General features: G+C 55.1%; 1 protein-coding gene across 1 annotated transcript; it reads right to left on the bottom strand.

Moving 5' to 3' along the window:
- Window positions 1–141: 141 nt before the first annotated feature.
- LOC119096601 (serine/threonine-protein kinase 26) lies at window positions 142–16,696 on the bottom strand. The gene is made up of 11 exons (XM_037219502.1): window positions 16,354–16,696; window positions 10,035–10,127; window positions 9,365–9,493; window positions 8,921–9,086; window positions 4,731–4,888; window positions 3,989–4,174; window positions 3,533–3,672; window positions 2,597–2,768; window positions 2,160–2,288; window positions 1,539–1,772; window positions 142–1,005 (listed from the first exon to the last, which is right to left on the bottom strand). The coding sequence occupies exons 1-11, from the start codon at window positions 16,417–16,419 to the stop codon at window positions 790–792; spliced, it is 1,689 nt and encodes a 562-aa protein (XP_037075397.1). The 5' UTR covers window positions 16,420–16,696; the 3' UTR covers window positions 142–789.
- Between the last annotated feature and the right edge of the window lie 9,812 nt (window positions 16,697–26,508).

Here is a 26,508-nt window from a genome sequence, read left to right as displayed (position 1 = left end):
TCGCGGTGTTGAACTAGGTCGCCGGCGCAGCAGAAAACATACGTGATTGCTCGGCGAGCTGATGGGACGCACGCTGAATCGAAACAAGTGGAAGGTCCGGTGCAAGAGCTGACCAGGGTGCGTCGGATTGACGACATGGTCTGAGGTTAGGATGTATTACGTGAAGCCGTCACTACGAACGCAGCTGATATCAGCACGAGCAGAGGCTTTACCCGGATGACAGGCCCTTCGCGGTGCAACAACACATGCCTCGGCTCGCCTCCACCGGCGTGACTGTCACCGCGACGGCAAGATCCCGACAACACTCACTGACTAGCATTCGATTGGTGCCATCCGGGCCGGCGCAGCGTGCGTTATCTGGGCAATCGCGGCGCAGCGAACAAACTACACATGCAAGCAGACACCAAGAAAACCGGTCGGTCGGCCCCGGGACCTCTACCTCGGACTCGGCCGGCATGGCGCAAGCTACATATGCTGCGTTTGGGCCCGATCCCCCGCCGCGCACCCCGTGGGTTTCCAGCCCGGAAATGTCCACGCTGTGGGACGAACGTATCCAGCAAGCCACCGTTGTCACAAGAGCGTTTGACCATGCGTCCGGCTGGTGAGGGCGTGTCGGTCAGGTATCGCTACCGAGCCCCTTCCCAACACTGCTCCCACCCCACCCCCACGCCCCAGCTGTGCCATAGCAGGGGATTGCCCGGCGGAGGGCGGTCGTCTTCCTCTTCCGCAGCCGGGAGCACGTCTTCCCGGGTCCGGGCCGCTCACGTCGGCCACGACCCTTCCGAACGCTCATCTGGACAGCCTGCGCAACGCGGCGTGCACCTGCGGCTCGCCAGCCGTTGGCAGCAGCTGTCGCAGCACGCCGCACAGCAGCTGGTCGACGATGCCGGGCACCTGGCGCTCGGCCGTCTCGAAGGCGACTCGCAGCTCCTCGATGGTCTCTATGCACTCGGACGGCGGCGCAGCGTCCCCCTGCGCCTGGCTCTTCCGACGGCGCCGCTGCAGCTGCGGTGGGCCAGACCCGTCAGATTGGGGATCTGCAGGCTGGTATAGGCCAGAGCGAGACGTTTCGGCCCAAGCGAGTCAAACCGGTGCACATTAAGCCGCGTTTTCAGACTGGGGCCGTGAGACTGAGATCCCGGCTGGACTGATGTCCCTCAGACTGGGGCCCGCTAGAGTAGAATGCCTCAGATTGGGGCTCTCAGAGTGGGGTCCCTCAGACTGGAGCCCGCCAGAGTGAAGCCCGGCAGACTGGGGCCTGACATACTGAGGTTCTTCGGGCCCATGACTGGCAACGGAGACATTACAGACGACGCTCGTCGGACGGAGACTCAGGTACCGATGGGAGCTCACAGGATGCAGCCCGGGCTCGTCTTGAACAAGCACGAATATCCTCGATCGGTTCAGTTTCTGACTGCGCGAAAACGTTAACTAGAACGCTCCTCAGATTGGCGCATTCAGCAGGAGGGGACCCAGTGCGTCTAACCAGCAGCGCCCCTCGGACCACGCTACCGCGTGCGGTCGGCGACGGCACCGACCTCAGCCAGCAGCGGGTAGATGGAGCGGCTGAGGGCTTGACTGCCGCTACCGCCAAAGGGCCAGACGTCTAGGCTGGAGGAGCTGCTGGCAAAAACTGCTGCCGATCCGTTCAAGTCCCTCGTTGGGCTGCCAGGTTCTGTGCTGAGGTGCCGTGTGCGAGTGCTTGTGTCCGCGGTGGAGGGCGTTGGAGCGACGCTGGCAGGAACTGGCGGCGGCGGCTCCAATGGCCTTGGCTGTTGACAGAAAAAACACACGGACGTCCAAGATCATGACGTTGACACTCTTTCCGGTTCGTGTCTGCCGATCAAACACTGCCATTGCTGGACCAGAGCCGACCGATCGAGGCTCTCAGTGACAGCACGTCGGAGCCGGGGCTGCCAGAGGACCTAGTCGGCGCGTCTCACTTACATCGCTGGCTGTGGACCGCGCATCGACTGTTCGTGAAAAACGCCTAGGGCTGCTCACCCTCATTGACAGGTCAACGCCTGCTCACGGGCTGGCTGCAGACAGCCAGTCCTGCCTCTGTGACCATCTGCAAAGCCGTATATGCTGTGGGTAGGTGTCTGCAGACCGCGTGTGAACCGAGCTCGCTCCTCGCTGTTCTGAGGGTTGGGCACTACCTGTAGGCCTGAAGGTGGACAGACCGCGCTGTGCGACTGTCTGCGCTTCCTCTCGGCCGCCAGCTGCTCCGCCAGGCCGCCAATCTGAGAGTCTCCTGGTGGCGTGCCAGGCTGCCTGAGGTCCGCCACCTACCGGCCGGTCAGAGTCTCTGGTGTTCCCCACGACCGCCACGAGAAAATGTCGCTGACAGCACGGTGCATGCGTCTACTCGCGTGCGGGCGCACTGCGCTTACGGCCAAAAATCGGACCGAAAAGAACAAACCATGCTCAAAAGCTTCCTTGTAATTTGTGACACGAAGGCACATTTACAAATGAGCGAAAGGGGCACGGCAGCATCGTGAAACTAACGCCTAACTAACTTCTAACTTGCTGTTAACCAAGACTAGCTTCCTGCACACGGCTTGAGCAGATATGTGTTTGGTGCAGTGCGCCTAACCTGTGCGATTAGCGGCGGCGGCGCCTGACTGTTGCCGTGGTTCTGCAGGTCCACATTCGGCGCCTGCGGACAGTCGTCATCGTGGATTCGGGCTTGACGCCGCTTGGGCGGTCCGCGCACCGAGTGAATCCACTCCGACTCGTCCAGCTCCAGGTCAACGTCCACCGAGTCACTGGAGAGCCAACAAAGCGACCAAACTGAAGCACGACGAATCATGTCAAAAGCGGCTCATACTGTATGCACCTCTTCGTGCAAGTGGCCAAACGTTTTGGAAGGATAGCTGCCGCATCACAATGATGACGAAGCCTTTATTGACGTGGAAGCCCTGGTCCGATCATACGAGCAGAGCAATCCAAGCTCAACAGCTTCGTTTGCCGAAAAACAACTCACGTGGTGCCACAATGCCAGGACACGCCGCTCCCCCTCCCGCGTTAGCTTAAATTCCAGGCCAGCTGACAACGTGCCGTCAAAGCTGAGCCCCCAAAGAACGGTTCCTGGGGCACTCTCGCATGTCCACCACTCGCTTGTTAGGACATCTGGCGCCCCGCCAGTGAGGCTGTGGCGATAGATACAGAACAACTGTGTATGTGCACTGGTGACGATTTTACAGTCGTTACAGCTCTGTAGTGCGTGCAGTGCAAGGTGCAGATGCCTGAAAAACTGTCCGAGGAAGTCCTCATATCTAGCTTTCCAGCCCTCTGAACACTTGTCAGTACTCCTTTTTATTTGACAAAGAGTGGGGAGGAGGAAAACCCATATTTCCTCAGATACTTAAACTCTTCGCATGTGCGTTCGCAATTTCGCTCTTCGCCGTATACTCAATGATTCAGCTGTCATGGGCACTCAACAATTTCCTCGGGCACACTCATACACAGTGGACACTCACATCCCGCGGACACTCGCATTCCGGGACATCCGTGCCCGGCGGACACTCACGCGTCCGTCTCGCCATCGCTGTCCGAGTCCTCCTGCGTCAGCTGCCACTTCTTGTAGTGGTCCACAAGCTCTATCAGACGCACCGTCTGCCGAGCCTTACGGACGAACGGCAAATGCAGCAGTTCCTTGGCGGTTGGGCGCTGCGAAAGGGCGCCGCAACAACAGCATGAGAAACGGCAGACGATAATGAGCCAGACTGTATCACATCAATTAGCTCAGCATCTACTGAGCTTTGGATAAAGAGTACTTAAATATGGAAGGGTTTGATACTGCTTCGGCTCTATCAAGCCATTTCGAGAACAGTTCTGATTGCATTCAACTATCTTTGCTCTCGAATACAAAATGATATGATGCCTTTCTCGATTACGTCAGCGCAGGCATGAGCGTCAGTGAGTGGAAAGGGAGCACAGGAGCACAAAGCACGGTGCACTCAGCAGGAGGCACGCGCGTGCTCACATCGTCGGGGTCCTTATTGAGACAAGTCTCGACGAAGTCCTTGAATGGCCGACTGAAGTCACCATCCAGCCGCGGCGCGTTATTCTTGGGGATGAGGAAGAGCACCCTCATCGGGTGAAGGTCCGAGTATGGCGGCTGACCCTTGGCCAGCTCGATAGCGGTGATGCCCAGGGACCAGATGTCCGCCTGTTCACATCAGGGCACAGTGTCAGCGCTGTGCGGCAGCACGCCGATCTGGCCGCGGCGTCAGTGGTGTCGTTCGGTATTGTAAGCATTCGTCACTGCACGCTACTCGACATAAGACGCTGGCGGATACGTCCGTAAGTCCCGGCTGAGGGCGGAGGGGCGTTCGTTACAACTCTGCGTGAGAACATATTCCAGTTTCACGAGAATTGTTGATGTCAGTGGTTGGAGGAATGTCAGCTTAAGAGTCACCAAATTATCAGGTTTCTTTGAATATCTTAAGGGATTTCATCAGCACCTCTGAGTAGCACTACTCACGTTGGCATCTGACACCTGCCACAGCGTCCACCCCTCGCCTTTTCTAACAGCCTTTGCGAGCGCTTCGCAGCCGCCAGATAGCCTAGCTGAGGACCGAGGAGCAGGGGAGGTCGGCCAGCCCGCCTGTAGAGGCGGCGGCCCAGAGGCGGCGGTCAGGAGGTGGCGGCCCAGAGGCGACGACCCAGAGGTGGCAGCCCAGAGGCGACGACCCAGAGACGGCGGCCCAGGGGCGGCGACCCACCTTGGAGTCGTAGGCGCTCTGTTGGACAACCTCGGGCGCCATCCAGAACGGCGTGCCGACGAACGTCTGACGCTTCGGCGTGTCCGAGCTGAGCTGGCCGGCCACGCCAAAGTCGGCCAGCTTGACGTCTCCCTGCTCCGAGAGCAGGATGTTGGCCGCTGCCGGACGGCAGGTGGCGTGGTTGGTAAAGCAATATGCTTGAGATCACAAGACTCAAGAGCAGATGTTGCGAAACGCGTGACAGCTGAGCATCCCTTCCACGGTGACCGGAATTTTTCTTTTAAAAAGAGTTTGGTACCCAGCCTGGACTTTTCTTGCTAAAAGCACGTTAGTAACGCACACTGTACGGCAGAGGTTCCATTTTTGGCACCCCTGCGGAACAGTCGCCGTCCGATATGGTGTACACTGTCCCGAAAATACTTCTTAACCAAATGACATGCAAGAGGGGGGTGATCTAACGGGGATTACGGGCCCGCACGACCGTCTGAAAACATCACAAGGTCATCACTTCACGACCCCGCTCATACTGATCGATGTGTAAAAGTGGAAGTCCCAGGACTGATGCATACGCCAGACACTGATAAGTGCAAGGTGAGCTGTCCTTGGTTGCCAGGTACACTTAACGAGCGGTGCCCAGATTCGATGACGCCCGCCAGGCCCAATCATCTACAAAGGAGCAACGGTGCGTGCGAACATGGATTCACGCCCTTAAAGCTATCTGCCATACGATACCTTACAACGAGCCGAGTTAGTAGAATTTATGCAAGAGTATGCTCTCACGACCATGCAAGGGGAAACATTTTGGGTATTTTATTCTAACCATGCACTGCATTGCGAAAGGGCCTAGCTGTATGCAATAGCGTATCGGCACAACACCCTGACGAGGACTGGCGAACCCTAGGGAACACCACATCGGCGTGAATTTGTCAAAGCCGCATCCTGGGTCACAATGTAAAAACGCAGCCCTATTTACCGACTCTAGGGTATGCCACGCACAGGCGTACTTCTTGCAATTGAGAAAGGCCTGCAGTGGTCAGTGGCCTGACCGAAACCGTGAGTCCGTAGCTGTACCTATGATGCGAAGTTTGCGACGCTTTCTGTTTACCCCTATGCTTCCGGCTGATCGCGAGCCGGCCGTCATTGGTTTTTCCCTGCCGCTGCGGGTACCGCACCAAGCGCGGAAACAAAAGTAATGTACCATTGGTACTGTCGGTCATGGGTGCGATCTCACATTGGCTGAAGGGAGCCGGGCTGCAGATAGAGCCACACGGCTAAACGGAGCCAGGCTGCAGATTCAGTCGAATGTTTATTGCGACAGTAGGTGACAGCTATTCCCAGCTCGAGTGTCAGGAACAGCAAAGGCTTACGCCATTACCCGATGCGCCAGAGTGATCTACATCCACCGAGTGCTCAACGCTAGCTTTGCGACGCCGCCGTGTTGATGTAGCTTACAGCACAGAACACCGTCGAAGGCATCCGCCGCACCCAGAGTGGACGCCGCACAAAATCAACAACGGTGCGGTCAGGGTTCAAGAAAGCTTTATGTCTGGGTGCTGCCTTTATCGGTCATGAGTTGGGAAACTGACGTTGCGTTAGGCGCAATGACTAATATTTCGGCTGGCAATAAATAAGCGGGTCAAGATATGCCTCATTATTGCTGGAAACGCTGAACGCGACACAGTGCATGCTGAGACCATTTTCATCGGCATGGACTCCGTATGTCATCGGCAGTCATGCGAACAGAGTGCCAATAACATGCAAGGTGCGCTGGTCGTGCATTCCCCTTCATGATTGGGAAAGCCAGATGGACCACCCAGGACCATGGGCACCACGTCAACATTGCTTGTTATCGGCGCTAATGAAAAGGATTGTGATAAGCTGGTTGTCCACAGCACTTTGATACTAGAGCCGGCGCAGATAGAAATCACAGACCGAATGATAGACATGTGGATTCTGGATAGTCTTGGCAATGCATACAATGCCAGGACCAAGACAATGCATACAACGGATAGGACGGTATCACGTCAATGATATGGATATGATAGGTGTGGAACTTACTAGAACAGAGATTGAGAGAGAGAGGGAGAGGGGGGGGGGGGGGACGACAAAAACGGAAGATAAACTAGAGCGACGAAACGATGAACTCCATAAAGGCATCGTTTTCGTTCAGATGAACAACTTGCATGAAATGTTGTTAAGTGCAAACGTGCAAAAACGCATACAGGCGCTTATCCCCAGTAGCGATATCAAAACACACATTTTAGCAAGTTTAGGCGTTCATGCTGAGCGTAGCATTGTGTGAGTCGGATGCTTTTTGTAATGACGCAGATATGCGAACCCATCGACGGAATGCTCCATGCGAGCAAGGGCGAAGTTCGAGCCACTTCTGACACCAGCTGGCCGGCCATTCTGTAGCTCACCGTCCCGGACGTTCAGTGACGTTTTTGACGGGCTTGTCATCACACTCAGTCATCGTATTGCCGCAAATTCTCAGCAGCAAGTAAGCAGCACGACTTTTTACAAGTTAGCTGAAGTATCTTAAGGGCACTTTTTATATAGGCTGCTTGGTGAATATTTGTATTTCCGCCTTTCTGTCACTATGCTGTATCACCACCATTTTAAATCACTCTTCCGTTTTACCATCATGGAGAATATTTTTTAAAACATGTCCAGATCACGAGCACCGAACATCGCAGAAATATAAAATTAAGCGTTGCGGACAGAGGAGAAAATGAGCGATAGTAGGTCCTGAACAAAAGCGAGGGCAAATTATTTGCTATATAGCCTCGGGGCAAATAGCGCAAATTGTTACGCGTTCGTCTTCAAACAGCAGATGCACCCGTTTCGGGTCGAGGCATATGATCTTACTATTGATCGACGCATGCGAACGTACCAGCTATGAATCATTAAGACGCGCTCGGGTGTGTGGAGAGCCAATTTGACACCTTCCAAAGGTAAAAGATGCAACACACGACTGTTGTGGTGTCAAGACGCAACATTTTGTGTGAATGTAGGCGATTAAACAGTCGGTATTTTGGTAAAAGCAAAGCATATAAACCTCTTAAGGCCGCCGACTGGTAGCGGATCAAAGCTCGACCAGGATTTTGTGCGAGGACACTTCTGGGGAATTTTGAACTGGATGAGTTAGCAGGGTGTTAGAAGATGCTACACAATATTGAAATAAATTTTTCGGCAGTTAGATATTTTGCATTGAAATTTCTATCCATTCTGTTGGATATGGGCGTCCTATGGGGATCAGATACACGTCAAATCCGACACAATTTTCCTGGAAACATACCATATTGGGTAGTTTTTGCACGCTCATTCTAGATTCCTTGATCACGAAGACGTCATCAGACTTATTACTTTGCCTTTTATGAAGGTTAGAAAAGTCACTGACCGAAAATAGCAGCGATCAGCCTTTTGGTCATGAGGAACATGTTGTCTAGAGGAACTCTTAACGCTGATTTATATATATATATATATATATATATATGTATATATATATATATATATATATATATATATATATATATATATATATATATATATATATTTATGCATACATACATATATATATATATATATATATATATATGTATATATTTATTGAGGAATTTTGGTTGTTCTACACTTATAAATGTCAGATAAGGTCACAAACCTCGCATGAACTCAAGTGACCTTTTATTAAGATAAAGTATCTAGATTAAAGCTGGTTGCGTGAGAAAGTCTGCATGTCTGATTGATCCGTCCCCACCCGATCGCATCACATTTAACCGACCACTCGGACTCGTGTTAAGCGAGATCAAAAGTGTTCACCCCATAAATAGGTGTACCAATAGATCGAAGAATGGCATCTGCATGGACACATAGTCTATCGGCTGCCTCTTTACACCCAAAATGTCAGCAACTTTTCCAATATTTTTGTCACAGTAAACAAAAGTGTCCATCCATTGTTACCATACCACGCCACAAAAAAAAACATTTTACGGATACTTTGTACATCTTAACCATGTTTTCGGTTACGGTTCCATTCATAGGGCATCTAGCCGTTCTGATCTTGCGATGCGTGACTCGCACATCGAATGCGCATCCCACTGGCCTAGTCACCCATGCACCGCGAAGAGCGAGGCTCGAATCCAAATGTACGAAACCCACCAAGCATGCCGTTTCCCGTACTCGCTGCCCACCTTTGATATCACGGTGCAGCACCCGTTCTGAGTGGAGGTAGTCGAGGCCTTTCAGGACCTCGCGCAGGATGATGGCGATGTACATCTCCTCGAACACGCCCGGCTTCATCAGGTCGTGCGCCGAGCCGCCGCCCAGGTACTCCATGATGATCCACAAGCTCGTACCCTGCACACGGCGAGCCGGCCAGATATTAAGTGGTGCAAAAGAGGAAGTGGTGAAGGACCGGCCGACAAAATGGCAGGCCACCCGTGTGGATTTCACCCGCAGAACTTCGACAGAATCTGGATTGGTGACGCGAAAGCCTGAATCAGCGGCCCTAATCCCAATATCGTTCGCTGTAATGTTCGAATTAACAGTGCAACCATTCGCTTAAATACAGCGTGCGCAACCATTTACAGTCACAGACACGGCCTCATAACTGCAGTTGCGCCCCAAGAGCCCACCTTGATGTAGGAATGGAAGTACTTGGTGACGTAGGGCGAGTCACACTGGGACAGAATGGTGATCTCCTGCTGGATATCCTCGATCTCGTTCTCGGCGTCCTCCAGGTCCATGATCTTGATGGCCACCACCTGTCGCCGGGCGGCTGCCGTAAGTAGCGGCTGTCCATCTCGGCTTGCGATCAGCTAATAGTGCTGACGCGTCGATTCTTTCGTGGCAGAAGTGTGATCTAGCAACTCCATGCCATGCCATATTGTTGCGTGGAAAACGGTGTATTTGTAATACGTTCTGGTACATTTTGCGTGGCTACCTGCGTGGCGCTGATTATCGCGCGCAGATAATCGGAAAATACATACCGCTGCATGCCACCGCATACGACATTCGCATTTGGACAGTTGTGTTGACGTGCAGAGGCGACATTCGGCACATGCCAGAAATACCCCTAGCATGCTGTGGATCGCTGTCTTTTGCTAGTATCCAGTTTAAGCACAGACAAGACGGAGGGAGGGCGCTACGAGGTGACCTGGGACCTCGAATCCTAACCGAAGGATCTTGCGCTCGATGTTGGCCAAGGGTTCCCTTAGCTGGCTGACCACCTCTACGGTGACTCCGTCGTTGGGCGGCAGAAGTCCCAGTCATTACATTGGAGTAGCCAGAGTGATATGACTTTACCCGGTTGGTCCTTTTGTTGATGCCCTTGAACACCTCCCCGAACGCGCCCTTGCCGATTTTCTTCTCTTGCGTGAAGATGAGCTCCGGGTCGACCTGAAACGTGTCGCACGGTATCGGTGGCCTGAAGCGTAAGGTGCACGGAATGATCGAATCTTAGTCGCACGGTATCGGTGACCCGAAGCTTAAGGCGCACAGGGTAATCGAATCTCAGTCGCACGGTATCGGTGACCTGAAGCGTAAGGCACAGAGTAATCGAATCTTAGTCGCACGGTATCGGTGGCATGAAGCGTAAGGTGCACGGAGTAATCGAATCTTAATCTGTCAATTCGATGCCCATGAATGAGGATATTTCGATGTTCACAAAATCACGATTGACTAAAGGACTTGATACGCCGCAGACGACGGCGGACTAACGCTCATTGTGCAAACAAGAACGTTAAGTTACAAGAGCCTGTTAGTCTGCCGACTTCAGACTTAACAGCAGGGTTGGTAGCCGGGGAATTTAGAGACGTCTAACGAGACGTGATGTCAAAACTCATGTCCACAGGGGGAGACGCCCCAAGCAGCCAATCATTGACATTCGGCACGCTGACTTAAATCTGAGTGCGCTCCACTTTGGTCGACCCGGCTGCAGCCCAGAACACCGGCGTAAACGATGGCCAAAACACACGAATCCAGACGGTCCCCTCACAGCCCGAACACCAACTAAAAATGCCGAGCAGAACAGTATGGAGTGAGAGCAATGACGGTCCTAAGCCAGCTTGTTTCGGGCTTGACTGAACTGAACCCCCACTTTGTCACTATAGTCAAAGAACTTCTCGCGCGCGGATCTCAAAGTGCGGAGGGAAAGCGGTGCTGCTGTCGCCTGGCCGCCGTACTCTTTACAACGCGTTGCCTCCAGGTCCGTCGGCGATATCCACCGAACAGACCATTCTGTACGTGTATCACCGTTACGTTTGCGACATCGCGCAGTCTTTTAGCAGGCTCTTTTTAGTTGTTTTTTTAGCGAACGTGAAACTCGCTCAGCTCTCACCCCGACCGTTGTTGAGGAGCGGGCACTGTTGCGTGTGTCCACTGAAGGCTGACTCTCAGCTGCCTGGGGGAGTCCTATATTAGTCGACCCGGGTAAGGGCTGGAGCGAGGCGCTCCCTCTGCGCGCTGTAGCTGAAGCCGCCGCACCAGCACACCTTCACATGGTGTCAGTGGTCCTCACCTCCACGTCTAACCGTGGAGGTGAGGAGTGTACGGCTGCCGGTCGAGCTAGACCTGACGACATCGAGGCAGGGCAGGCAGACAAGCGGTCCTGTCGTTGGGTAGGAACGGCGGCGGGACTGTCGGCAGCACGCCGCAGCCCGGCATCTCGCCTCCCAGACGGCGGGACTATCGGCATCCCGCCGCAGCCCGGCATCTCGCCTCCCAGGCGGCGGGACTGTCGGCATCCCGCCGCAGCCCGGCATCTCGCCTCCCAGGCGGCGGGACTGTCGGCATCCCGCCGCAGCCCGGCATCTCGTCTCCCAGGCGGCGGGACTGTCGGCATCCCGCCGCAGTCCGGCATCTCGCCTCCCAGGCGGCGGGACTGTCGGCATTCCGCCGCAGCCCGGCATCTCGCCTCCCAGACGGCGGGACTGTCGGCAACCCGCCGCAGCCCGGCATCTCGCCTCCCAGGCGGCGGGACTGTCGGCATCCCGCCGCAGCCCGGCATCTCGCCTCCCAGCCGGCGGGACTGTCGGCATCCCGCCGCAGCCCGGCATCTCGCCTCCCAGGCGGCGGGACTGTCGGCATCCCGCCGCAGCCCGGCATCTCGCCTCCCAGCCGGCGGGACTGTCGGCACCACTCCGCAACCCGGCATCTCGCCTCCCAGGCGGCGACCACACAGCATGCTGTTTCCTTTAGCAGTGCCGGCCGGACAGTGCAAGAGGTGGTGTCGCGTTTTGAGTGGACGCGGGCTGATGGCCCGCCACACCTGCTGGCTCACTTCGATCGGCTCTTCGGCCCACGACAGGACACTGCACGCGAACGATCTGAGTTCTACTCTCAGCCCAGCAGACCGCACAGTCCATCACCTCCTCCATGCCGACCCTACAGAAGCTCGTCGCCAACTGTGAGCTCCCGGAAACTCTCAGCATGAAAAGGATTGGCTCTGCCTGGCCGGCAGCGATCAGGCCGTTCAGCGGGTTTCTGGAGTTCGTGGACGTGCACACAGTCGGCGTCTGAACCTGCATACGTTCAGATTCAAGGTCGGTGCAGTTGGGTGGGTGGGTTAAGTCATATCATTAGTGGCAGTGGGTTGCACGCGGACCCCAAAACAGCACAGGCGACAACTGACCTCCCTACTCTGACGTCAGCAGTGGGGCTAATAGATTTATCGGCGTGCCATGCTATCTGTCGCGTGTTGTGCAGCTTTTTCCTGTTACCGAGCTTCCTGCTGAATGGTACTGGCGTGCCACCAGACGTACTAGCCGGTACTGTGCCAACTCGTTTCTGCGCCCGTCTGGCGCTATTATGCTCTGCGTCTCGAGGCAACGGTACAGTGTCATGCAAGCATGATGGGCCGGGATGTGGTGCTCCTTCAGGTGGAGCATCCAGTCACGTGCTGTTCCTGCGTTCTCACACAGGCAGAGCGGTCCTATTCTCGGACTGCGAAGGGGCTGTTACTTTCAGACTTCGGCTGGGCTATTACTTTCGCCATGACACGGCTAGACCAGTTCGTGAATGGCCGTCCGGTGAGAGTCGAGAGTGATCACAAATCCCTCGCGACCGCTCAGACAAAAGTTCTCGTTGACGCACTTCCGCGAGTGCAGTGAATGCCACTCACCAATCGCGAGCAAGCCGGGCACGCTCATGCGCGTGTCGGAGACGCACTGAGTCGAGCCGCCAGAACGCGGGCGCAGACGGCGTTTGCGGCGCAGGTGGCGAAGCTCCGGGTCTGGCGAAGCTCTAGTTCTGGCGAAACTCTGGCTCTGGTGAAGCTCTGGCTATGGTGAAGCTCTGGCTCTGGCGAAGCTCTGAAGCTGGTGAAGCTCCAGCTCTGGCGAAGCTCTGGCTCTGGCAAAGCTCTGGCTCTGATGAAGCTCTGGCCTTGGCGAAGCTCTGGAGCTGGCGAGGCTCCAGCTCTGGCAAAGCTCTGGCTCTGGCGAAGCTCTGGCTCTGATGAAGCCCTGGTCTTGGCGAAGCTCTGGCGCTGGCGAAGCTCCGGCTCTGGCAAAGCCCTGGCTCGGGCGAAACTCTGGCCTTGACGAGGCTCTGGCTCTGGCGAAGCTCTGGCTCTGGAAAAGCTCTGCAGTTGATGGGCTGACTCAGCGGGAGTCGTGCCGGCATTGAAGGGATCCGTGCATTCTCCCCGTTCCTGGCAGAGCCGACCGTTCCAGACGGATTGGTCTTCTAACAAAAGTGTCTGGGCGCCCTGCAGAGCCGGCAGTGGGGCGTCGTGACTCGCGTCCATCGCATCCAGGCAGGGCTGGCTTCTGTGCTATCACGTAAGGGCATTATCCGGCTTGAAATGTCCTCCGCTCTAAGACAGCCGATCCCGCGGTGTCCGCCGTGCCCTAACACATTGTCGGGCACAGGCCCGCTAATGCCTCATGGTATGCCCAGCCGCTCATGACATAAGGCGGGCGCTGACCCGTTCGAGACGAACGGTGCCGTGACACCGCGCGCCATGCACTTGATGACACTGGTTGATTATATCAGCCACTGTTTGGCAGATGGACCCTCTATGTCAGCCGCTCAGATGGTCCGGCGTCCTTATGTCCACTCTGTCCGCTGGCCCTTACAGGAGGCACTCATCGCCGACAGCGGGCCTCGGCACCTCGGTGTCAAATGGAAGGCGTTTGCTCCACATTTGGCCACTTAACACCGAGCATATAACCTGACTTACTCGGCAAGGTGCTGAACGGCAATGTGGAGAGCGCGATTCGCATGGTAAAAGAAGAAAAAGAAACATCTGGAAGAAAGCACTTGCCTCTAGATAGCAGCTCTTGTGAGTCATTCTCGCGCGGAGAGGCGCACCAACTGAGGGAGGCGACCTGCCCCCGCCCAGCTGCTGTCTGGACGCGTTTGTTGTTCCCCGCTTCTACATCTCTGATGCATCTCTGATAATCTACATCTCTGCTCGCTCCACTCTGGCACCGGGTACTCCAGTTCATGCCCGGGCTGCTGTGGTGGGTGTGAAGGCAAACGGGCGACGTGCTGCAATCAGGACACCCTCGTGCTGGATCACAGCCGGTGAGCCAGCTCAATCCTGTCCGCCAGGACGGCCGCCGTGATCTCAGGATATCTGTCAGCTGGAGCTCCAAGCGCAGTCGGCTGCCCAGTCTCACCCAGCCAGCAGAGCCAGCAGCTCGTGTCCGCTAGGACGGCCGCCGTGATCTCAGGGTATCTGTCGGGTGGAGATCCAAGCGCAGTCGGCTGCTCAGCCTCACCCAGCCCAGTCATCGCCCTCCGGTGCCACCGCTCCGATCCGGGTCTTCCGTCGCCACCCGGGCGGTGAGGTGTGAAGAGACACCCACAGCCGTCGGCTCAGACTCGCCTGCTACTGCCTCGCCAGGACCCTCCGTCTCCATGTCGCTGCGTCGATTAGTTCAAGTCTCGCACCCGTCTCATCACTGGGCAGGTGTTGCGCCGTAACCGTTGCTCGTTATTTGATGCCGTGTTGTGTGTGTGTGTGTGTGTGTGTGTGTGTGTGTGTGTGTGTGTGTGTGTGTGTGTGTGTCTGTGTGTGTGTGTGTGTGTGTCTGTGTGTGTGTGTGTGTGTGTGCGTGTGTACGGAGTACACCGAATATCCCGTGCCACTTGGCGACCATCTATATTGCCACCATCTGCTCGTGTATAGGGAGAGGGCCGTTGACACGCCCTTAAAACCCATCAGCTGACTGACTCAAATAATTGCGCAGCTTATTGCCGAAAACCTAATGGCGGTCCAATCACTATCAAGATATCAGCTCGTCAGAGACGTTACTGACTGCGGCGTCGGGTCGGGTCGGATTGAGTCTGCCCGGCTCGCGTGCTTGCTTGGCTGGTGGCCTCGTACGTAGTAATTAAGTGTCAGATTTCTGTCGAATTTGTCCAAAAACCCTGCCATTTTTTCTGAAGTGCCGTTTTTCCATCCAATTTATGCGGTTCTAAAATGACACTAGTACAACGAAAATGAATCAATCACGCCGCACCCGGTCGTATTCATCACGAGGATTAGAAAGGTGCAGGCGTCTTGTTTCCATCGAAAGGAGGTACGTATTTCGTCAAGAGGCTCAATTTTTTATTCGCCACCTCCGTGGTCTGGGGCAAAATGCTAAACTCGTTATGCGGTGGCTCTGAACACGACTCCTAGCGACGGGCACGCTACTCGACCCTGCTCACATGGAAAGATCCACTGACCATCGGCCAACGAGACCCAACCCAGGCCCGGGGCGGCCGTGTCACAGCATTATGGGCCACGTAAAATGGCACGCAGTCCTGTCTGATGAAAATGAAAGGGCGGAGAAAAAATACTCTGCTGAACTCTAAGGCATGGTTGGGGGCAGGGGCTCAGCGCATGCGCGGTACGTTTTGCTTAGCAGATACTCTGGGTCCGAAGCTGCTCATGCAAGCCACTCGCAATACCAAATACGAAGAAAGCAGCTCAGCTGTTCTTGGAAAGTCAATTATCGACTGTCTCGAATTTATATTGTAAGCGCAACTTTAAGATACTTGAGGACTCGCCATACCGCGCCAGACAGCAATATTACCCCGCGATTAGTGCTGAGTAGTAACACATCCCAAGTGCCCAGCTTGCACGATGCACTCGCTCACGCTGAAGTGAGGCTTAATCGGCCGCGTCCGAAAACAAAAAGATGGTATGCATAGAGGATGCGAGATATGTTACTCCAGCTGATTAATCAAATAACAACTTCATCTCGAGCCATTTACGACAAAGACCGGCTCGCAAACATTCACTAGTAGATTTTCGTCCCTAAAAATCGGTCGGGTATTCTGGGATGCAGGTGAAGAGGATTGATGTGCTTGGAAATACAAACTGATTAGTTTTGCTCTATGAATGTAATATGTCGTGCAGGTAACCAACGAGCTAAAATGCGTGATACAAAAACGACTTTAGAAAACAAACGCGCCGAGGAGGGCAAAAGAGAAATAACAACTTAACTAATTTTGCTAGATCCGAAGGAGCTGCTTTCTTTTCCGCGCTAGTGCCCGGGCGTTCAAGCCGGCCATATGATGATCAAGATAACCGGTCTTTTTACCCGTCGTCTCTGCAACTACGACTTACCTCCGTGTTCTCGAACTTACCTCAGTGCTCTCCAACTTACCTAAGCGCTCTCGGACTCACCTCAGCGCTCTCTTCCTCGGTTTCGGCTGGAGACGTATTGCAGAAACGTTTCCTTAGTGACCACATGGTGCGTGCCTGAGTTCGACGCCGCCGTCAAAGTCAGGCCGCGTCAGGCCGGGCGTCCGCGGCAGCACGCTCGCTGTAGCCGACAGAGGTGTCAGACCCGGCACGGGCACAGCGGCAGCGCCACGCTGCGGTCTCAAGAGCGCCTGTCGCAGCGGACCGGCTCAGATAAGGCCTGTAGGACCCGACGCACTAATTCGCTCGGCGGCGTTCGGCCCCGCGCACCGCTCTCAGCCCGGCGCGTCCGCGCGGTCAGCCGGCGTCACAGCGGCACACTGGCTCGGCGCGGCCGGCACACGAGAGGCGTGGCGGGACCCGGCGCTCACGGGACCCTGTGGCTGCTATCGAAGAGCCGGCGACTCGACCCGTGCCGGCCGGCGCGCAGATAAGATAGACCGGTGATAGCCGAGCGCCGCTGTGCAAAGGCGTAACCCGGATGAAGCGTGTGCCCTTTCGTGCAGGCGTGGTGTCCCCGGAGCGGTGCTGAGACACTGGGTGGGTCGGGAGGACTGATCCTGGATTTTTAGCCATGGGCCAGGCGCATTCAGCTGTAATGCCCGTTTCGGTTTCATTACGATAGAGATGAGACTCCGGTTTGGCTAGAGAGGTGCAGTCGAGTCGAGTGCAGCCGAGACGCAGCTGAGCTAACGTGACCACGTATTAAACGTGCATAATGCATAACGAATCCCAGCGTCCCGTCCACCAGAATATTTTTCGAATGCCAAGTTGGCCATGCGATGATGTGCCTCCGCCGGGATTTACAGCCAATCGGCTGTCTCCCAGCACGGTGTTGTACCCGACACTGACCGCCAGGTGGTCACCAGTGCCCCACGGTATGAATACCCCTTCCACGAAAGGTTAGAGTACGACGTGCTTATCTGCGACGTCAGGTTCAGGGCTGAACGGTGGCGCGTTGCATCATGTAGGAATGCACCACACAGTCATGATGGGCTCCTGTGACATTCAAACGCACACAGATTAAGCCCTTTAAAGCTTTGATACCAATGTTTTGAATGTATGAATTTCTGCCATCAGACCTCACGCTAAGCACGGGTTTTGTGTGATTGCCAACCACTACCAACCGATCGCGCAATTGCAGGCTAGCGGCAGACTTTGGCGGTGAACGGTTAACGTGCCGCAATGTTCGGCACAGTCCGTCGTGCCCCCTGACGTGACCTGACCCTGAGCACGGGCGATTCCGCCGGGCGAAGGACATATCTGTGGAGGGAAAATAGCGAGCGTCTGGGGCGGCTCGAGCCCACCCCGCCACGGGTGGGTGGATCGGTAGGTGAACGCGGTAATCAACTGAGCCATCGGGACGACATCAGCGATACATTACATCACGTATAGAATTTGGCAGATAAATCATCTTTGCGAACAACGTTAGCCGGGCGTGCCAAACGCTCACGTGATCCAGTGTGCTGACGAAACCCAAATTTCTTATCCAATATCGAAAGCAACCTTCCTTCCCTCACTCAGCGCATGGAAACGACCTTGTTTCCCACTGCGTCATGATCCATGCCCACGGTCTATAGCTCAGTGCCTCCAAAAACGAGCTCCTTCCCCCTTGCACCAAACAGAGCACCCGCGGACTTACCCCGCCAGCGTATGGGTCGGTGGGGAAACCGTGCAGGGGAGCCAGACCGTAAACATACTTGGGAGTGCTACCTGGCCACCACCTGAGCTGGGACGCATACGACAGTGATGCAGTCCAGGCGTGCATCGGCCTCCTGATCGGTCTCCAACGCCTGAGACACGTCCTTCCACAACGAGCGACACTGGCCGTTGTGCAGGGTCTAGTCGTCTCGCGCGTGAGATACTGTGTTTTAGTTTTTGACCAACGGGTCAGTTGTTAACGACACCCGACTGCTCAAAAAGTCAAGTCCACTTTCGGAGTAGCTATGGATTTCCAAAAGTATGATCACGTGTCTCGCACGCGGGATGACCTGTACTTTGCCACGCCTCGCCAAATGTGTGACATGCAAACTGTTATCCCTCCGCACAAAGCCCGTGAGCGAGGTGAGCCTGCGGATTTCGCCTGTGTATTTCACACATACACCGACGCGCGGACCTACGGACCGCCCTACGAGTACGGATCGAAGCTTGCTTCTCCCGGCGGTGCGCACGGCGGCAGGACAGCGGTCTTTCGCACACCGCGCAGCCTATCTCCTGAACCAGTTGCCGTTGGATGTAGGACGACTGGATCCAACAAATTTTAAGTGCGTTGGCAAGCCATTCTTTTTACGGTAGGGTTGTTTCATGCCGTCTATCTATGCATGTATTTCTATGCTTTCCTTCCTTGTCACCTTCCGTTGTTTTTGGCCCGCTGTTTTACCGGTATGACAAATAACACGCAACAGCCACGCATTTATGTGGGGTGTCATCTGATGCCAATTATCTCCGTGTGGGGTGAGCCAGACGCACACGTCGTCCGGTGTCATGGCGAGCGCCAGGAACATGAAGCCGGGTGGGTGACGTCCCGTGGCGCGCGGACACGGTAGCTCGGCCCATCGCCGCTGACAGGCGTGGCGGCTCCGGGACTACAACGCCGCTGACGAGTGAGACGGTACTCATCTGCGGGTACCGAGTCAGACCCGGAGCCAGCAGCATCCCACCTTGCCTCAAACAGAACCATTGCTGTAGTCCGGTGAGCATCTCTGCCGATTTATTATATTCATGTCATTTGAATGACAACACTAGGTCACACAGACAGGTGAACTCGCAGCGGCGCAGCCAAGGGAGGGGCCCGAGACTTAGGCCCGGACTTACGTTCTTCACCACCATGGCTTCTGATAGAAAGTTAGAGGTCGGTGTGATGTGTTCTCATCGAGCCCCTCCCTGATAACTTAATGGCTACGCCCCTGCATACTTATGTTAGGTACACACAGTATTGATATACATGCGCTGTGCATACTTACATCGCCTATGTGCGTGCATCACATATACACGCAAATCAGAGTTATATGTTAATCATACGTATACGCACATCAGAGTTATACGTATACGCAGTCTTTGTATGTCCTCTACTCTGAGATGCCTATTTTCCATGATTCTAAATGTTCTTGCAACGTAATTTGTTCACCGTGTTATACTCTTGGGACGTTCCGCCGTCAACAATACGCAAAATGCTTGCACGTTGATTTGGCAAGCGTGGGATGGACTAGTCTGTTACAAATGCCTCGGAAAAACCCTTTCCATGAAGTGTCCTCAAGCACTTCGTCCCAACGCACCGCGCTCCGGATTCTTGTTCGGCTTTGAATTATACAATATGTTTCATCAATTTCATTAAAAGTGTAGAATTAAAACTTAAATTCATCTGAAGAGGACTAAATGTCTGTCTAAATGAAGTGAGTTCTGTGACATGTAATTAAATTGGAATTTGAGACCAACGCCAACATTACGCCATGTAGCTTTAACATATTTTACTCGCATTCGCACCACTGCAGACGTGGAAAGGTGTGATCAAGTTAGGCGAAAGCGATTCTAAGTGCTTTAAGCTCGTGAGGTTGGAAATGCTTGAAAGTGCTCGCATCGATGCATTTTCATTTACCAATAATCTGAAAGCCAACGGTACAGCAGATGTAAAACATTATACAATATTGATGCTCCGCTTATGTTTAAGCATCGGCGTGAAGACGACAGATTCGGATGCCTCACCACTGTTCCCGGTGCTGGATTGCAAAAGGTATGGGTGCAAGACATTGCAACATCCATGTTCCGGTATTACTCGCAGTGCAAACAAGCACTGGGGGGTGGGGGGATGAAATATGCGGCGGAGACCTGGCCTGGAAATAACATTTTTGAATGAGTTAACATAAAAACATGCATTTTACAAGCAGAACTACCAGGAAAATATCAATGCCCGAAAACTGAAGTAGACAATGTCTCTTCCAGCTCCCTTCCCCTCCTCAGGGTCGGCACCCATGCTCCTTGATACCGGGAGCGTGAGGGTGTACCAATTTGACGGCCCCAGAAGCTCCATCCGTCTGAACAACAAGCATTTCCAGCCTCGCTTTTACTCCACGTTAAATATGGCAAGGTTTCAGCAAAATCAACGCCGTCCTGGCGAATTATCGCCATGTGTGGTGCTGACATCTAAAGGCTTGGGATGGTGGCTATCATTACATATGCCAGTGGTGGTTCAACTATGACGAGAATATATTGCCGGTGCGTTGTTGTTGTTGTCATTGGGCTTAACGACGCACCCATCTGCTGAGGCTATACGGTGTCGCCTGCCTCTCACCCTGGCAGGAAGGGCGGGCACTGCGGGAATCGAACCCCGTACCTCTGGTTTCCCAGACGCGCAGTGGTTAACGTAGACGCGTGTGGAATAAACTTTTAAAAATAGCTGGCTTCAAGTACACCTAGCGGTTGCTAGCCTGGCCAGCCAGATGGACTGCCGACATCGGCGCTGGCACCAACGTGCATCTGGCGAGAGCCTGGCGTGCATGTGATTGAGTTCTAGCCGTTATAGGGACGCGACCTGGCGGGAGCCGAAGTGCGATCCAACAGGCGTCAGCCTTACGCCAGTCAGTCGTCGGTCTTAATTTAACGGGTGTGCGGCCAGAACGAAGCGGTGTTAGGTGAGACCTGGTGAGCACCTCGAGCTCTTCGTTAGCATGCGTCCGATCTCGACCAAGCGTCACTGAGACACTCGCCAGCTGGAGAAACCGCTAGGCGTCTGGAAGGGGTCATGCGTGCGCTGCACCGCGACCCAGCCAGGTGTCCTGGTGAGGCTTAGAGTGTGCCAGGGGGCGAGCCAGAAAATGCTTCCTTGAAGCCTAGTCCTGTGCGCTAGGGCAGGACCGAGGCCGCGTTGGGACAGACTCTTCAGGGTCAAACGGAGACCTCACAAGCGCCGGGAGACCTAGGGGATGCCGGGCTTGACCTGGCACGCTTCGGGCCTGGGCCGGGCTGCGGACAGCCGGCCCAGTACGGCCGTGTAAGCCGTGTCGAACGCGTGGAACACGGAGACGACGGAGAGGCCGAGCATGAGGCCGATGATGCCGCCGGCCTCGCCCAGCAGCGACGACAGGGTGTAAGCCCACTTTTCGTTATGCAGCTCCACCCGCGGACTCAGATACTGCACCTGCAGGACGAACTTGCCGCCGTAGCTGGGGAAAAACGACGCCACCTTCTTCATCATGGTCAGGACCCAATTGAGGTTTTCGCTGGCCATGGAAGGGCTGAACAATAGCTGGCGGCAGGGGGACGGGCAGAGGGCGTTACACTCGGACATCGCAGACTTGGCTGCGGCAGGCGACGTGAACGCCGTCTGCAGCGCCGAGTAGTTGGCGTAGCTGCCGCAGAGGGGTGCATCGATCAGCATGCCAGCGACCCGGCAGTCGAGACCGGCGGCGGCAACTGCGGCGGAGGCGTGGCAGGCCGCCGCGCAGCGAACCTGACTGTAGCCGGGCCGGGAGTCACACGGGGCGCGGCGGCTGCTCAGCTGTTGGTGGTCCACCAGCGAGACGAGCACACTGCTCTTGTCGTCGAGCCGGGCCAACGTCGGCGGCAGCTGTTGTAGCCAGGGGAGTGGCGCGAACGGGTCCTCGGCGCGGTGCACGAACACGGCGAGTGTCAAATCCGTGGCAAGGTACTTCTCAAAGTGGAGATCCTTCGTCAGCGCTGTCAGCCAGCTAAGGTCGCCATAGGTTGCATAAGGCAGGGCGAACTCGATGTCGTAGCCGCTGCCGACGTCCATGCCGTCGCTGGCGTTGGGTGTGAAGGTGAAGCAGTCTCCGACGGACGCATGATGCCGACGTCGCCAGGCTCCGACCTCCCTGCACGGCCGGCCAAGCAGCTTGCAGTTCTGCAGCCCCTGCTGCGACCCGACAGCGGCCTTTCGCATCATCCTAGGCACGGTGTCAGCGCCGTGGCTCCCCCAGTCCAGCGCCGCCAGGGAGGAGCCGGGCGCCATGCTCTGGTCAAGCCGGTAGAGGGCACGATTGCACAGCGTCAGCGCCGGCACCGGCAGCTCGCGCAGCATGGTTGTGGAGCGCTGGCTGGTGACCGGCTGGTCCAGGAAGCGGGAGAAGCAGTCGTACAGCTGGATCGCCGTCACCGTCACGGCCAGGGAGACCAGCACACATCGCAGCAGCTGGCCCCGCACACGTGACCGAGGAGACATCTGCAGACGAGCAGGCGATGGTTACGTAACACGCCGATGCAGGCTGGGCTGAGTGAAACCATGGGCGCTGGGAAGCCACCACGCGACTCAACAGCTATCTCCTAGGCAACTGGGCCGCACCGCCGCCCAAAACTCTCTGACAGGCCCGGAACAAGACTGGTCCTCGGCACACGCAGACAGACGGCGAACACGCGGAGCGACTGCAAAAATGAGACTGAAATCAGCCGCGAGCTTGGCACGGCGGAGCGACACCTCACCTTTCCCTCTTGAATAGCGCCCGAGCCTTGCGTCGTTTGAGCGGGTGCAAGCTGCGCACGCTGCCGCGCTCGGCGCCAGCGCCAGGCTGAGTGCGGCCTCCGCCTGCAGCGCCGCTGTGCTGAACCGATCCGTGGGCGTAGTGGTAAGCCGCGGGGCTGGCCAACGATCATCGGACGCTCTTCGTGAAAAAAGCTGCGCTTTAGTCGACGATGCGTCGTGCGTTCATGGCATTGATCCTGTCGACGCAGCGTGCTCTAACAAAAGTGAATGGCATGGAAACGTCCGATCGGCCCATCACAGTAATTGGGAGGCCTGCCCATACAATGGCGAAATGCTTAATGAACCATGCAGTGAGGATAGGGACACAGCAGGAGTGTAATGTTTGTTGGCAGTGTTCAAGCTTGACGCAATTGGGAAGCGATCCGACGGAAGCCGGCATGTGATACGCATTGTTGCATGGGAAATTTACTGATCTCAGCCAAACTTTGGGGCCGTCTTTAGAGCGCCATATATCATTGCATATGTAAAGACCATGTACCGAAGCCTGAGGCTGAAAAGCTCCTTAGCTGCCTGACCTGCCCGTCGCCTAGTTACGCCTGACCCAACACAGGCGTTTTCGTGTCTCGTATGCTGCTGTAGATCTGTAGCTGTATACCACACATGTACGCTTGGACTGATCTATAGCAAATTGGCGAGGTACAGCAACAGTGTCCGTTCCATTATAAGCAAGCACAGAGTCCCGTCGTCGAGAGGTTTAATACAAATACGATACAGCCGGTGTTGCAATCCTGTCCATATGATTTGGAACAGGTTGAAGCGTTGTCCCTCGAAACAAGTTTTAAATCTGTTGGGAATTTTGTTGCTTTTACTCGCTTGCACTGCATTAATATATATATATATATATACATCATGTGACGTGTATTATTGCGCCAAGTGTATGTGCAATACATATGCATTATATGTAATGCACTGTATTTTCTCCATGTTATACTATTTAATGTAAATTATTAGAAAATCAGAAAAAGTTATAAAGCAGCCTCCCTTTCGCTTTTGGAAGGAAGAGCATCTTGAGACCGCTAGCTATATTTTATGAAGCTTTGTTTATGGGTGGCAGTAGACGAGGCCATTACTCATCGGCACGTCCAGCCCGCTCAGCACAGGATATAACGATGTAGTTTTCTAGCTCTCCGAACCTTCCTTTAGTGTTTGCCGCCTGCAGCACACAGCGTAGTAGCGTTGACGAGCCGCGCTGATCTGGCGACATTTGAACAAGATCGCATTCGCTGGGGGCTATTCAGCATCTTTCACTCGAGCACAAACGACCGGCCTATCGCAATATGCTTCCCACTTGTTCCCATCCCCGACAGATGGCAGGGCGGCTCACGTCACGCGCGATTCAAAGGTGTTGGAAAGACGCGGGCCAGATCGGAAAGAGCTGGAAGAGCAGAGCGGCGGAGCAGAGCTGGCGTGCCGAGCTCTGCGCAGCTTTGGACACAGTCTTGGGGGGGGGGGGGGGAATTGTTGCATTCTTCCAGCTCTTGCCAAAGCGACATACTCGACAAACAACTTTTAATATAAGTCCTTAACGAGACAGAAACATTCTATGCCGCCTCAGTGGGGCCCGAGGCTGACAACCCGCCCATTGTCCTTTCTTCTCTGCGTTGGTAAGAGCTGTGCGTTGATGTTATCCCAGACAACTGCGACGATCAGCGCCGATGCGAGGTCAGCAGGTTGCAAAGACTAACAGAGTGTGCATCAAGCAGGAGCCCTGTAACAGCATAGCCTTCCGCACTACAGCTGTTCCGTGCTACAGAGAGCGACAGCACACTACCATCAGCGGCGTCAGTTATTCGCGAGACCGCTGTGCTTCACGTCAGAGGAAAACGGTGACGTCACGCGTGTCTGCCATGCCACTGTTCGTGTTTTGCGCATCAGAGAGGTGACACTGTGACATTCTAGTGTCCTAACCATTAACGCTCTGCCATTGAACTGCGACCCGATAAAGACGTAGCCGTCCTGAAATTCACCAGACTGTGCATCAGGACACGGCGCTTTGACGCCATAGCTGTCCGATGCACCAGTTGTCTGCATCAGAGGGGCGACACGGTGACGTCCGAGTTGTCTTCGATCCAGTTCAGGTAGGGTGTAATCCGTGTGTAACCGCTGGGCCAGCCGCGGTCGCAGCCGAAGGCCGAACCCCAGCTGACCACGCCCACCTGCACGGCCTGACCTTGATCCGAGGTCACCTGGAGGACGCCGCCAGAGTCACCCTGGAACAATCGGCGGCCGCGCCCGGCAGGTCAAGGTCAGGGTCTTGCCCATCAGGCGGTTACTTATTACGATGGATGAGTGCAATGGCCCGAAATGCGAACATTAATCCGCTTCGTGATTCCCTGTTTTTTATAATGCAGACTGATAGTGGGGTGTCGATGCCACAACCCCCCCCCCCCGTGCCGTTTTCAAACTAAGAAAGAAAAAATACAGCTTAGCGGAAATATCAACGGAATGATCCCAACGACACTTCGCGAATGCCGATAAGTTTTAGGCCAATATTTGACCCCATTATACCAGGTCAAGGATTAAATTGTCCGGAAAATCGAACTTTTCTTACTTAACATACTTGCATGCACGAGGCCATAGTTTGTAACGACACAAAATCGAAACGGGCGTGTTCCTTGTTCATTTCCTATGATCATTGTGCATAGTTTTATGCGTTTTGACCACCAATTGATTATGCGTAGATGGTACGTGGCATGGCAACTATGGTGCTCGCGCGTGGCGCGGAATCGTCGGTTGTCGACCGCCGCCCGCGCAGATCGTGTGTCACCGTGCAATGTTCTTATAAAACCCGCCGCCGTTCCGAAACCAAAAATGCCAGTGATGCGTTTTGGGTGTCAAAACACGCGCAGTGAATACAATGTGAGCCCGATAAAACGTTGGGCGCGCTTTGAGAAAGCAGGCGTCATACCACTAACAGACCACGACTGCTTCGGAGGGTGAGACCTGGATGAGTGTATCCTGTTCAAGCGGCGCGAACATTGCGATGCAAAAGCAGGCGTTGGTCGGTGAGCACAACGAACCTTTGTTTACGCTTAAGGGCCAATATGTTCGTAGACCTCAGAGTGACAAGGGTCGAGCCCCGCAGAACCAGCCTGCGCATCCTTGCCAGCTCAGCAGCCTCCTGAGCGGACGCGCGTGTGCTGGTGAGTCGGCTCACCCCGCAGGCGGAGACGCCGCGCCGGCCGCTGGCACACAGCTTCAGCGGAGTGACAACGCCCGGCCAGGCTAGCTGACAGCGACAGTTGGCCAGCAGCGGCACGTGCGCGGCCCGCAGTACGCCGCTGGGGCCGCGGCCGCCGCCCAGGCCTCCCCAGCCCAGCACGGCCGCTGTACGGCCAGCGAATGTCTCCCCCACCTGCAGCCGGGTCAGTATGGGTCACTAGGGGACATGGAAAGGTCAGCAGGTCACGGGAGGTCAAAAGGGGTCCTGCGGTTGGCTGGCAGGTGCAAGGCCGCTGGCTTCACAGCCATTGCAGAGTTAAGTGTCGCCCGGGCGGGGTGGTTTGACCGCCCAATGTTTTTTATAGAAAAAATTCCGAATGGGGCGGCCTTAGGCGCGCCAAGCCTGACATGGTCTTGCATAGACAATTGAATAGTGTATCTTTTGACATAACAAATTTAGATATACCTTGTAAGGTCACTGA

This window comes from Pollicipes pollicipes, unplaced genomic scaffold (genome assembly GCF_011947565.3).
Source record: "Pollicipes pollicipes isolate AB1234 unplaced genomic scaffold, Ppol_2.1 Scaffold_4295;HRSCAF=5057_pilon_pilon_pilon, whole genome shotgun sequence".
Taxonomy (NCBI): domain Eukaryota; kingdom Metazoa; phylum Arthropoda; class Thecostraca; order Pollicipedomorpha; family Pollicipedidae; genus Pollicipes; species Pollicipes pollicipes.
This window is presented reverse-complemented; position numbering and strand designations above follow the sequence as displayed.

Excerpts from the sequence above, each read along its gene's own strand:
- LOC119096601 (XM_037219502.1), bottom strand. The coding sequence starts at position 16,419 with ATGTGGTCACTAAGGAAACGTTTCTGCAATACGTCTCCAGCCGAAACC. Across the intron at positions 10,128-16,353 it reads CCGAGGAAGAGAGCGCTGAG|GTCGACCCGGAGCTCATCTT; the intron begins GTGAGTCCGAGA and ends GACACGTTTCAG. Across the intron at positions 4,889-8,920 it reads GCTGCACCGTGATATCAAAG|CGGCCAACATCCTGCTCTCG; the intron begins GTGGGCAGCGAG and ends GCCGTCCGGCAG.